Source organism: Sinocyclocheilus rhinocerous, unplaced genomic scaffold (genome assembly GCF_001515625.1).
Source record: "Sinocyclocheilus rhinocerous isolate Xijiao unplaced genomic scaffold, SAMN03320098_v1.1 scaffold3851, whole genome shotgun sequence".
NCBI classification, from domain to species: domain Eukaryota; kingdom Metazoa; phylum Chordata; class Actinopteri; order Cypriniformes; family Cyprinidae; genus Sinocyclocheilus; species Sinocyclocheilus rhinocerous.
The window spans coordinates 43,201-55,716 of NW_015634255.1; the positions used below are offsets into that span (position 1 = coordinate 43,201).

The 12,516-nt window shown below is 40.0% G+C and overlaps 4 protein-coding genes across 4 annotated transcripts in view; all 4 read left to right on the forward strand.

The window, feature by feature from the left end:
- The first annotated feature begins 1,207 nt into the window (after window positions 1-1,207).
- Window positions 1,208-12,516, forward strand: part of LOC107745494 (histone H2B) — a 29,120-nt gene continuing 17,811 nt past the window's right edge. The window contains exon 1 of the mRNA XM_016559383.1: window positions 1,208-1,267. Within this exon, the coding sequence (XP_016414869.1) occupies window positions 1,223-1,267 (45 nt within the window). The 5' untranslated portion in view covers window positions 1,208-1,222. The remainder of the gene's footprint in view (window positions 1,268-12,516) is intronic.
- LOC107745483 (histone H1-like) lies at window positions 8,626-9,627 on the forward strand. The gene has a single exon (XM_016559371.1). It carries the CDS (start codon window positions 8,773-8,775, stop codon window positions 9,385-9,387), a length of 615 nt encoding a protein of 204 aa, XP_016414857.1. The 5' UTR covers window positions 8,626-8,772; the 3' UTR covers window positions 9,388-9,627.
- Window positions 10,610-12,516, forward strand: part of LOC107745490 (histone H2A-like) — a 12,115-nt gene continuing 10,208 nt past the window's right edge. The window contains exon 1 of the mRNA XM_016559377.1: window positions 10,610-11,027. Within this exon, the coding sequence (XP_016414863.1) occupies window positions 10,630-11,016 (387 nt within the window). The 5' untranslated portion in view covers window positions 10,610-10,629 and the 3' untranslated portion in view covers window positions 11,017-11,027. The remainder of the gene's footprint in view (window positions 11,028-12,516) is intronic.
- The window catches only part of LOC107745485 (histone H3), a 1,874-nt gene continuing 1,593 nt past the window's right edge, over window positions 12,236-12,516 (forward strand). The window contains exon 1 of the mRNA XM_016559373.1: window positions 12,236-12,484. Within this exon, the coding sequence (XP_016414859.1) occupies window positions 12,272-12,484 (213 nt within the window). The 5' untranslated portion in view covers window positions 12,236-12,271. The remainder of the gene's footprint in view (window positions 12,485-12,516) is intronic.

Here is a 12,516-nt window from a genome sequence, read left to right on the forward strand (position 1 = left end):
CGCTATCAGAAGTCCACCGAGCTGCTGATCCGCAAACTGCCTTTCCAGCGTCTGGTGCGAGAAATCGCTCAGGACTTCAAGACGGACCTGCGCTTCCAGAGCTCCGCTGTCATGGCCCTGCAGGAGGCCAGCGAGGCTTATTTGGTCGGTCTGTTTGAGGACACCAACCTGTGCGCCATCCACGCCAAGAGAGTCACCATCATGCCCAAAGACATCCAGCTGGCCCGCCGCATCCGCGGAGAGCGCGCTTAAATATACCGCTGCATCACCAATAACGGAACCCAAAGGCTCTTTTAAGAGCCACATAAATTGCACTTAAAGAGTTTCAGTTTTAATCCTGTTCTTAGTGAATAGATGGCATCGTTGCACTCTTGCGATAAATTAATTTATTTAAAGTGTTTTCTGTTGCTCTGTTTTAATGTATAGTTTTAATGTATAATTTTACACGCAGACACTGATAATCTATTTTTATATAAAGGCTAGTTTCCATAATACAGTGTCAATACCATTTATTCTTAGCATGTACGTATACTCTGCAGGATAGCACATTTCATTGTCATGCTGTAGTATGGGGGCGCCGCGTCACGTGGCGTTGGTTTCTATTAGGTCCTTTAAGCGAGTGTGAAAGGCTCTTTATTTCATCCACAGAAAAGCATTATTCGGAAAAGGAGGCCCTACGCATCACCGTAAGGTTTTGCATGATAAACAAATCTAACAACCTTGCACAAGTAACTAACTGACCATAAAACATGTTCTCTAAAATTACTTCTGAGTAGCGTTTTAGTGAAGCTGTCCACATTTATTTTCCGTTGTCTTTTAATCTGTAATTGATTCTCAAGATTGGATTTCTTAAAGTGCTATTACGGTGTACAAAGCACAAAGTTAGGCTATGTTATTATATTACCCATCATAAAACAAAGACAAGAGTGAAGACTTTTGGATCAGTATGATACGACGGTGAGAGCAGGAGTGATACTGCACACAAATCAGACAAGAGCGAAAATGAGATTTATATTCGCATTCAATTCAAGTCATTGATGCTTGCATACAGAACAGCCACAGGCTCAGCACCCTCCTACTTCCACTCACTCTTACGAATTTACACCCCCTGCAGAAGCCTGAGATCTAGAAGGGAGCGTAGCCTCGTGGTACCATCACAGAGAGGCACAACATCAACGGAAAACGTATTGATTTGTGAAACCAACCTGGTATCAGTAGCATCATGCCTGAACCAGCGAAGTCCGCGCCTAAGAAAGGTTCCAAGAAGGCCGTCACTAAGACCGCAGCGAAGGGAGGAAAGAAGACACTCCAGCTCTCACACACAAAGGCTCTTTTAAGAGCCGCCTACTTTCTCGATAAAAGAGCTCCACTGACAGTTGTGAGATTCATTGGGTGTAGAGATGACTTGCGTAGTTTATTGATGATAAAATACATTTTTAAAATCTAAAGGCAAAGTGCGTTTTCTACAGTATTTGTACTTCTTTTACGTTTTATGTTGATTCCTTCTGTTAAACCACTTTAAGTAGGACCGTTCGATTCCGAAATTTTTGGAATAGAGTCCGATTCCTAGTTCTCACTGTTTTCGATTCTTGTTTGTTTTAGATTGAAAGAACCTAATCTCACCATGATAACTGCAGGATAGGTTGTAGACCGTATCCTTCGCATAATATGAAGCTTTATTTGTAAAAAAAAAAAAAAAGGCGATACAAAGGCCTAATTGTAATTTTGTCTACTTTGCCTGTGAAATTAGTCATAGCCCACAGCTCAGCAGGGACATGCGTTTATCACATGAATTAAACAAGACCTGAAGTGTCTAAAACAAATGTGCACAGTTCAGCTGAATGATGAAGTTTACTATGACTGTATGCTTTGCACAATATTAACAAACTGTACACTAGTGTTGGAAATTGATTCTTTCAAGAGATTCGTTCATTTTCAGTTCGTTCACTAAAATGATTCGTTCAGATTCGTTCACTGACCATTTCTTCATATTTTCTGAGATAATTATTCTGCGTAAGTATTCACACCCTTTCTGGGACACTTGTTATACTTTGAGTGGAGTTCATCTGTGGCAAATACAATCAAATGGGTATGAATAGAAAAGGCACACACTTCTCAATAAAATGTCTAACACAGTGGGCACCTGGTAGCCCGCATGTAGTCTCTGAGTCGCCCGCAAAGCACGTTCTATAAATAGCCTAAATTAGTGAACTGAGCAATCGATGGAGAAGGGCTTTGGTTAGACTGGTGACCAAGAAGCTAATGGTCACTCTAGTTGACCTCCATGATCATATATGGAGAACGGAGAAATGTCACTGCAACACTCCACTGATCTGGGCTTTATGGTGGTCTGGCCAGACTCAAATAATCTCAGTGAAGACACATGAAAACCCACATGGAATTTTGATAAAAATAAATAAATAAAAAATCAGTTCCAAGCATCATTAATGGAGGAAAGCAGGCACTGCTCATCGTTCAACAGCAAAAATATGGAGAGAGGCTCAATGAAAACCTAGTCCAGAGCATTCAAAACACCAGACAGGGCAAAAGGTTCACCTTTTGAACCTTCAACACACCGCGAGCAAGAGTGGCTTATGAAAAACTCTTGTGAATGTCTTTGAGTGGCTCAGCCAGAGCTTGCACTTGAACCCAAGGGAACATTTCTGGAGAAACCTGGAAATGCCTGTCGTTCCCATCCAACCTGTCAGAGCTTGAGTGCTTGTGTGCGTGATATATATATATTTTTTTTTATTTGGGCTTTGGTTAGACTGGTGACCAAGAAGCTAATGGTCACTCTAGTTGACCTCCATGATCATATATGGAGAACGGAGAAATGTCACTGCAAACTGAAAGTGTCACTGCAACACTCCACCGATCTGGGCTTTATGGTGGTCTGGCCAGACTCAAATAATCTCAGTGAAGACACATGAAAACCCACATGGAATTTTGATAAAAATAAATAAATAAAAAATCAGTTCCAAGCATCATTAATGGAGGAAAGCAGGCACTGCTCATCGTTCAACAGCAAAAATATGGAGAGAGGCTCAATGAAAACCTAGTCCAGAGCATTCAAAACACCAGACAGGGCAAAAGGTTCACCTTTTGAACCTTCAACACACCGCGAGCAAGAGTGGCTTATGAAAAACTCTTGTGAATGTCTTTGAGTGGCTCAGCCAGAGCTTGCGCTTGAACCCAAGGGAACATTTCTGGAGAAACCTGGAAATGCCTGTTGTTCCCATCCAACCTGTCAGAGCTTGAGTGCTTGTGTGCGTGATATATATATATTTTTTTTTATTTTATTTTTTTTTTATCACAAAATGTAAAATATTATAATTCTTATAAAAAAAAAATAAACTATCTTATTTAACATTTTATTTTTTACAATTTAGTTGAACAATTGAATAACCAATGACAGACAAAGCAGAATCCCAGTAAACGACACTCATGAGAGAGATGAATATGTACATATTTAATTGCCAATATTTTAAGGGAATGACAATATGTCATACTAGCAACACTATATTAAAAAAAAAGCTTTATAATGAATCATATAATTAAATAACGTCACATTGTCATTTTGTTATATTTTGATTTAACTACTATTAAATGCTAATTCATAAAATAGCAATATAATTTACAACATTTGTTTGATATTTTTACATAGAGTTTAGATCTAACTCAAACCAAACACATCAGGACAAACTAATAGAGCTTTGGAATCTACGTCATTGCACATTGCATTCTGGGTAGTCGCCGCCATGTTTTAGGACACGCTCAGGAGCGTACAATGACAACAAATACAAATCACCAGAGGAAAAAAACGTCTGGATTTACGTTAACATTTTTAAAGAGCTGCTTGCACTTGCTTAGAATAAATGGACTAATATTTGAATCCATTGTGTTTATTCGAGCGCTCCGTCATGTGACCAGGACACGTCACATATACTCATAGAAATCATATGGCCGCCTTCTATCGTAACACACACAGGACCAAAATAATTTCTCTTTTGTAGTTTTTAATAACTAAGTGGCACTGACATATATGCCAGATAAAATAATAAACACAATATTGCTTGATCTCAGCCGGTTGGTAATGTATTAATCAACACATATCATCCTATTGCCCCAATTTCTTAATGTAAAGCATTAAAGGGATACCATAACAGCATTACCCTCTAAAATGCAGCTCTGAAATGAATTGTATTGTGGGAGCGCTACACCAAATATGTTTTAAAGGACTTAAATCAAAGAAATACACAATTTCTTAGAGAGAGAAGCTGAACAATGAATCAAATGAGCGCTGCTTATGAGCAGTGATCACAAACAAGTTGTATCACAAATAACATTTCTAAACGTGATTTCATACATTACTCATGGCGTGAGCAAGTACATATTCAAGCGGATCAGAAATTATTAAACTGTAATAAATAATACAGAGGACAAAGCCACATTTGGTCAAGTTGTTTATTTTCATTGAGTTTGAGCAAGCGTTCTCCATTCTAATGTGTTTTTAACTGTATAATACACATTTTAGCATCTACCTCCACTATTTCCCAGTCTCTACTGCAGTGTCGGTGTCCTAAAGTCCCAGAATGCACTGCGCTGCCGACGTCAGGTTCCCATTCTCTATTAAGCTGTGCATTACATGCAAATGACAGACAAGTTAAACTGGACTGGTACTGAAGTCTAGAAAATAGTGGTCTTAGACATTGTATTACGTTGAATATCAAAGGTTTGTGTATCTGTTAATGAGTGATTTGTTGACACATCAATGTTTTTGTATTTGATGAGTAAAAATTGTAGATTTTATCTTGAGGTAAAAAGATCAAATGAGCCACTGGAATTGGCACAAAGGCCCAGAGTGTCTCCTAGTTTTATTACTTTCATACTAATGTTACTAATTCGATAGGTATTGTAACTGATTGGGTTAATAATTAATATTTCCGTGAATTAGATGTACATTACAGACATTTTTGTTTCCATAGATTTATGGGTTAATTGAGTTAAATCCACAGATTTTCTGCTGACCAAAGATGAGGACCAGACATGAGAGTCAGAAACAGACTCGAAGCCTCCGGATGAGGCCTAGTATGTGCTTCAAGCTGGCCAAAACAGAGACTGTATGAAACACTTCACACGTCCCTCAGTGATGCTCATTTCATTAAAGTGACTTTCAAACTGTTTGCTGAACTCACAGAGGACGATTTCAGTATTTATCAAACTTTTCAGTTAAACATAGCATCAAATTTACACGCGGGTTTTCCCCGTGGCTGCTGCTCGCCTTTGATTCGTTCTGATAGGGACAACATAAACATTTCCTCGTCGCGTCTTTTAGTCTCCAAAGAAAGCTGGAAATCTCTGATTGTTGTTCACTTTGATTCTACTGCCGTAAGCTACTTTACCTATTCAGTTTTGCCCAAAAGTAAAGGGAAGAAAACACAAGCGTGGGGCGCTCATTATGGCGCACAGACTTCAAGCGGGCAGGTTGAGTCTAGAAGGTTCTCATGTGTTATTTAAGAGCGCAGCGCCGCCCGGTCAGTTCTCATTGCTGAACTAAGCGTTTGAACACCTGTAAATCCGCTGAGAGTAATGGCAGAAACCGCCCCAGCTGCTGCCGCCCCGCCGGCCAAAGCACCCAAGAAGAAGTCTGCAGCTAAAGCCAAGAAAGCAGATGAGAGAGATGAATATGTACATATTTAATTGACAATATTTTAATTGACAATATGTCATACTAGCAACACTATTAAAAAAAAAGCTTTATAATGAATCATATAATTAAATAACGTCACATTGTCATTTTGTTATATTTTGATTTAACTACTATTAAATGCTAATTCATAAAATAGCAATATAATTTACAACATTTGTTTGATATATTTACATAGAGTTTAGATCTAACTCAAACCAAACACATCAGGACAAGCTAATAGAGCTTTGGAATCTACGTCATTGCGCATTGCATTCTGGGTAGTCGCCGCCATGTTTTAGGACACGCTCAGCAGCGTACAATGACAACAAATGCAAATCACCAGAGGAAAAAAACGTCTGGATTTACGTTAAAATGTAATAAATGTACTAATATTTGAATCCATTGTGTTCATTCGAGCGCTCCGTCATGTGACCAGGACACGTCACATATACTCATAGAAATCATACGGCCGCCTTCTATCGTAACACACACAGGACCAAAATAATTTCTCTTTTGTAGTTTTTAATAACTAAGTGGCACTGACATATATGCCAGATAAAATAATAAACACAATATTGCTTGATCTCAGCCGGTTGGTAATGTATTAATCAACACATATCATCCTATTGCCCCAATGTCTTAATGTAAAGCATTAAAGGGATACCATAACAGCATTACCCTCTGAAATGCAGCTCTGAAATTAATTGTATTGTGGGAGCGCTACACCAAATATGTTTTAAAGGACTTAAATCAAAGAAATACACAATTTCTTAGCGAGAGAAGCTGAACAACGAATAAAATGAGCGCTGCTTATGAGCAGTGATCACAAACAAGTTGTATCACAAATAACATTTCTAAACGTGATTTCATACATTACTCATGGCGTGAGCAAGTACATATTCAAGCGGATCAGAAATTATTAAACTGTAATAATACAGAGGACAAAGCCACATTTGGTTGTTTATTTTCATTGAGTTTGAGCAAGCGTTCTCCATTCTAATGTGTTTTTAACTGTATAATACACATTTTAGCATCTACCTCCACTATTTCCCAGTCGCTACTGCAGTGTCGGTGTCCTAAAGTCCCAGAATGCACTGCGCTGCCGACGTCAGGTTCCCATTCTCTATTAAGCTGTGCATTACATGCAAATGACAGACAAGTTAAACTGGACTGGTACTGAAGTCTAGAAAATAGTGGTCTTAGACATTGTATTATGTTGAATATCAAAGGTTTGTGTATCTGTTAATGAGCGATTTGTTGACACATCAATGTTTTTGTATTTGATGAGTAAAAATTGTAGATTTTATCTGGAGGTAAAAAGATCAAATGAGCCACTGGAATTGGCACAAAAGCCCAGAGTGTCTCCTAGTTTTATTACTTTCATACTAATGTTATTAATTCGATACATATTGTAACTGATTGAGTTAATAATTAATATTTCCATGAATTAGATGTACATTACAGACATTTTTGTTTCCTTAGATTTATGGGTTAATTGAGTTAAATCCACAGATTTTCTGCTGACCAAAGATGAGGACCAGACATGAGAGTCAGAAACAGACTCGAAGCCTCCGGATGAGGCCTAGTATGTGCTTCAAGCTGGCCAAAACAGAGACTGTATGAAACACTTCACACGTCCCTCAGTGATGCTCATTTCATTAAAGTGACTTTCAAACTGTTTGCTGAACTCACAGAGGACGATTTCAGTATTTATCAAACTTTTCAGTTAAACATAGCATCAAATTTACACGCGGGTTTTCCCCGTGGCTGCTGCTCGCCTTTGATTCGTTCTGATAGGGACAACATAAACATTTCCTCGTCGCGTCTTTTAGTCTCCAAAGGAAGCTGGAAATATCTGATTGTTGTTCACTTTGATTCTACTGCCGTAATGTAGATTTTATCTTGAGGTAAAAAGATCAAATGAGCCACTGGAATTGGCACAAAGGCCCAGAGTGTCTCCTAGTTTTATTACTTTCATACTAATGTTACTAATTCGATAGGTATTGTAACTGATTGGGTTAATAATTAATATTTCCGTGAATTAGATGTACATTACAGACATTTTTGTTTCCATAGATTTATGGGTTAACTGAGTTAAATCCACAGATTTTCTGCTGACCAAAGATGAGGACCAGACATGAGAGTCAGAAACAGACTCGAAGCCTCCGGATGAGGCCTAGTATGTGCTTCAAGCTGGCCAAAACAGAGACTGTATGAAACACTTCACACGTCCCTCAGTGATGCTCATTTCATTAAAGTGACTTTCAAACTGTTTGCTGAACTCACAGAGGACGATTTCAGTATTTATCAAACTTTTCAGTTAAACATAGCATCAAATTTACACGCGGGTTTTCCCCGTGGCTGCTGCTCGCCTTTGATTCGTTCTGATAGGGACAACATAAACATTTCCTCGTCGCGTCTTTTAGTCTCCAAAGAAAGCTGGAAATCTCTGATTGTTGTTCACTTTGATTCTACTGCCGTAAGCTACTTTACCTATTCAGTTTTGCCCAAAAGTAAAGGGAAGAAAACACAAGCGTGACATGAGAGTCAGAAACAGACTGGAAGCCTCCGGATGAGGCCTAGTATGTGCTTCAAGCTGGCCAAAAGAGAGACTGTATGAAACACTTCACACGTCCCTCAGTGATGCTCATTTCATTAAAGTGACTTTCAAACTGTTTGCTGAACTCACAGAGGACGATTTCAGTATTTATCAAACTTTTCAGTTAAACATAGCATCAAATTTACACGCGGGTTTTCCCCGTGGCTGCTGCTCGCCTTTGATTCGTTCTGATAGGGACAACATAAACATTTCCTCGTCGCGTCTTTTAGTCTCCAAAGGAAGCTGGAAATATCTGATTGTTGTTCACTTTGATTCTACTGCCGTAAACTACTTTACCTATTCAGTTTTGCCCAAAAGTAAAGGGAAGAAAACACAAGCGTGGGGCGCTCATTATGGCGCACAGACTTCAAGCGGGCAGGTTGAGTCTAGAAGGTTCTCATGTGTTATTTAAGAGCGCAGCGCCGCCCGCTCACTTCTCATTGCTGAACTAAGCGTTTGAACACCTGTAAATCCGCTGAGAGTAATGGCAGAAACCGCCCCAGCTGCTGCCGCCCCGCCGGCCAAAGCACCCAAGAAGAAGTCTGCAGCTAAAGCCAAGAAAGCAGGTCCAGCTGTCGGTGATCTGATCGTTAAAGCCGTGTCTGCGTCCAAGGAGAGGAGCGGCGTGTCTCTCGCAGCCCTGAAGAAAGCTCTCGCTGCCGGCGGCTACGACGTGGAGAAGAAAAACTCCCGCATCAAGCTCGCCATCAAGAGCCTGGTGACTAAAGGCACCCTGGTGCAGGTCAAAGGAACCGGCGCCTCCGGCTCCTTCAAGCTCAACAAGCAGCAAACCGAGACCAAGAAGAAGCCGGCGAAGAAAGCGGCTCCTAAAGCGAAGAAGCCCGCGGCCAAGAAACCCGCTGCTGCCAAGAAGCCCAAGAGCGCAGCGGCAAAGAAGCCCGCCGCTAAGAAATCGCCCAAGAAGGCCAAGAAACCCGCTGCAGCCGCTAAGAAGGCGACGAAGAGCCCCAAGAAGGCAAAGAAGCCCGCAGCGCCTAAGAAAGCAGCCAAGAGCCCCAAAAAGGCCAAGACTGCAAAACCCAAGGCGGCAAAGCCTAAAGCTGCCAAGCCTAAAAGGGCAGCTCCCAAGAAGAAGTAAAAAAACACTGTTTTATTCCCCAACGGCTCTTTTCAGAGCCACCCACTAACTCTAAAGAAAGCAATTTATTTTGTGGAAGTAAGGTTTAGGTTAAGAAACGTAACTAATTTGTACCACCATTGTACTTTAAAAACAACACATTAAATGAAACAACATCACAATCCATCAACAACTCATTCACCACCGTTGTAAGCTGCAGTCAACACAATAAATAACTGAGCAATGAATACAACAACACAATTATTTCATATACACATTACACACAGCAGTACAGATAAAAGACCTTATAAATCGTTCTGTAGAACACAGGCATTACTAATCTCCCACTAAATGAACTCTGAAGTACTAAAAATACCATCTAGTGGATGTCCTTCAAAGTACAAAATCAGTTTCAATTTTGCCCTTGTTCTCTTTTCCACAAAAACCTCAAGAGAATCTGTAGTAAAAGCAATAATTGAACCGGCCTTTCTGATCATTTTATTATTCCTCTTCTTATCATCCACAGTGATATTAGCTCCCCGGCAGAGCACTGCATATAACAGAAAACTGGTCAGAATTCCCTGATAGAAGACATAAGAAGCTTTCTACTAATACCAATGGAATTTAACTTCATCAGAAATAATCATCTTGACTGTTTTCTTAAAGACAACCTCTGTTCTTTCTCCAGTTTAATTTACCGTCAAAATGGATGCCATGACTGTTACACCATGTAACAAAAAGCTCAACATCTCTTCTATTGTCCAAATCATTATTTTGTTTGATTAGACCCACAGGTTCAGTGTCATCAGAACACTTTTGTAGACAGCAAGATGACTGAGTATGCCTAAAATCTGAAGTACACAGTGCAAATAAAAAAGGTGACAAAAATATAAAATAGAAGAGTATATCTGAGTTTTCCTCGACTCACAATGTTTTACATGTTGACTGTGTATTTAGACAGTTATTAACATATTTTTTATATCAACAGCTTTAATAGATCATATATCTTAATTTAATTAGGGTAAAAACATTATTTAAAATGCTTTTTGCCTTGGCAATTATTTTCAATATATATTTCACAATCCGACCGCCAGCTGTGGAGGCGTGGCTTCGGCGGTCGGTGTTGGAGAGAAGCTCAGTGATTGGTTTGAAATCTTACAGACTCTAAACCAATGGGCGACTCGCATGCTCTTTTAAATACAGTAGAGCGTTGTTCGTTTGTTAATTTTTGCTGTGCAAACATATACGTTTTTACAACCAACTATGAGTGGTAGAGGCAAAACCGGTGGCAAGGCGAGAGCGAAGGCAAAGAGTCGTTCATCCAGAGCAGGACTGCAGTTCCCCGTCGGTCGTGTTCACAGGCTTCTCCGCAAAGGTAACTACGCACAGCGCGTCGGTGCCGGAGCTCCCGTTTATCTGGCGGCTGTGCTCGAGTATCTTACCGCTGAGATCCTGGAGCTGGCTGGAAACGCAGCCAGAGACAACAAGAAGACCCGCATCATTCCCCGTCACCTGCAGCTGGCGGTGCGTAACGACGAGGAGCTGAACAAACTTCTGGGCCGAGTGACCATCGCTCAGGGCGGCGTGCTGCCCAACATTCAGGCCGTGCTGCTGCCCAAGAAGAGCGAGAAACCCGCCAAAGCCAAGTAAACCGATTCAAGGTTGAAACCCAAAGGCTCTTTTTAGAGCCACCCATTTTATCTCTTACAGAGCGCATTTATTTGCTTTATACAGTCTGGTCAGCACAAGTTGTGCGTTGGTTATTCAAACCAAGCTATAAACCATTGTTTAACGTATAAGCAATGAGTGTTTAACTTCTAAAATACACGGTTCAGAAAAAAGTCGATCTTGGTGTTTTATTTATTTTTTTGCTAACAAGCATATTTCAATACTGAAGCCACATTTTCAAAACTATTCACACATTCAGCGCTACAGAAGTCTATGCTAAACAAACTGAATCGTTTTTCATTGCTTTCCGGCAATGCGTTCAATGGCCACATTTTTCAAAATCCACAAACTTGTCATTCATACCCCAAAATCTAAAAACGACCCAAAAAAAAATCACAAAACTTTAAGCACATTTCTTTTCAAATCCTAACACTGCTTTCAAAACTGATAAACACATTCAAATCAATGATGGCAAACTCTCAATTTCTGCAGGAATTTTTACTTTTTACTTTACTTTTAGTCATTTAGCAGACGCTTTTATCCAAAGCGACTTACAAATAAGAAAAAGTAATTAAAACTAAAAGCTAAAACTCTATAAATTCTATATATATATATATATATATACACACACATTTAAGAAAATAAAATAAATTCAATAAAAATTACAAATGCATACAACAACATTTCAAAACGAAAAAAAACAACAACTAATCCAACATGATTATTAGCAGTGCATGATCTTGCAACAAGACCATTTAATAAGCTGTTCATTTAAGGGTAGGTAGTTTTTGTTTGGTTGTAATCACTGATCTATATAATAATATATAATAATTCTCTATAACAGACCGGTGGTTGTAATGCTTTTATTCAGGCGAAAATATTGTATATTGTTTCAATCCGAGCTCGACACAATCATTAGACATTATGTGAACAAAGAAATCGACCAAAAAGAGTATAAAGAGGAGCAATAATGTGTATGTAACGAAGCGTTTGTTTTACTCGCGAAAGATGTAAACAGAACAAAGCATTTTGAGCGGGAAACACACAGTCCCTCCTCCGTCTGTTTGAAAACTAGAAACGCGCAGTCATTGGCTATCAGTCATGCGCAGACGTCATACTTCAGCCAATCACAAGCTTCTGCACCCTCGCGACACCATCCTGAGATGCTTTAAAAGCAGCTATGTTGCAAAAATCGTTACAGTCAACGTTCGTAGCTTAAAGCAACTAAACTGCAGCAATGGCACGAACCAAGCAGACCGCTCGTAAATCCACCGGAGGTAAAGCCCCGAGGAAGCAGCTCGCTACTAAAGCCGCCCGGAAGAGCGCCCCAGCCACCGGCGGCGTCAAGAAGCCCCATCGTTACAGGCCCGGGACCGTGGCTCTCCGAGAGATCCGCCGCTATCAGAAGTCCACCGAGCTGCTGATCCGCAAACTGCCTTTCCAGCGTCTGGTGCGAGAAATCGCTCAGGATTTCAAGACGGA

Bases quoted from the DNA above. Each gene is read 5' to 3' on its own strand.
- LOC107745483 (XM_016559371.1), top strand. From the start codon at position 8,773: ATGGCAGAAACCGCCCCAGCTGCTGCCGCCCCGCCGGCCAAAGCACCC.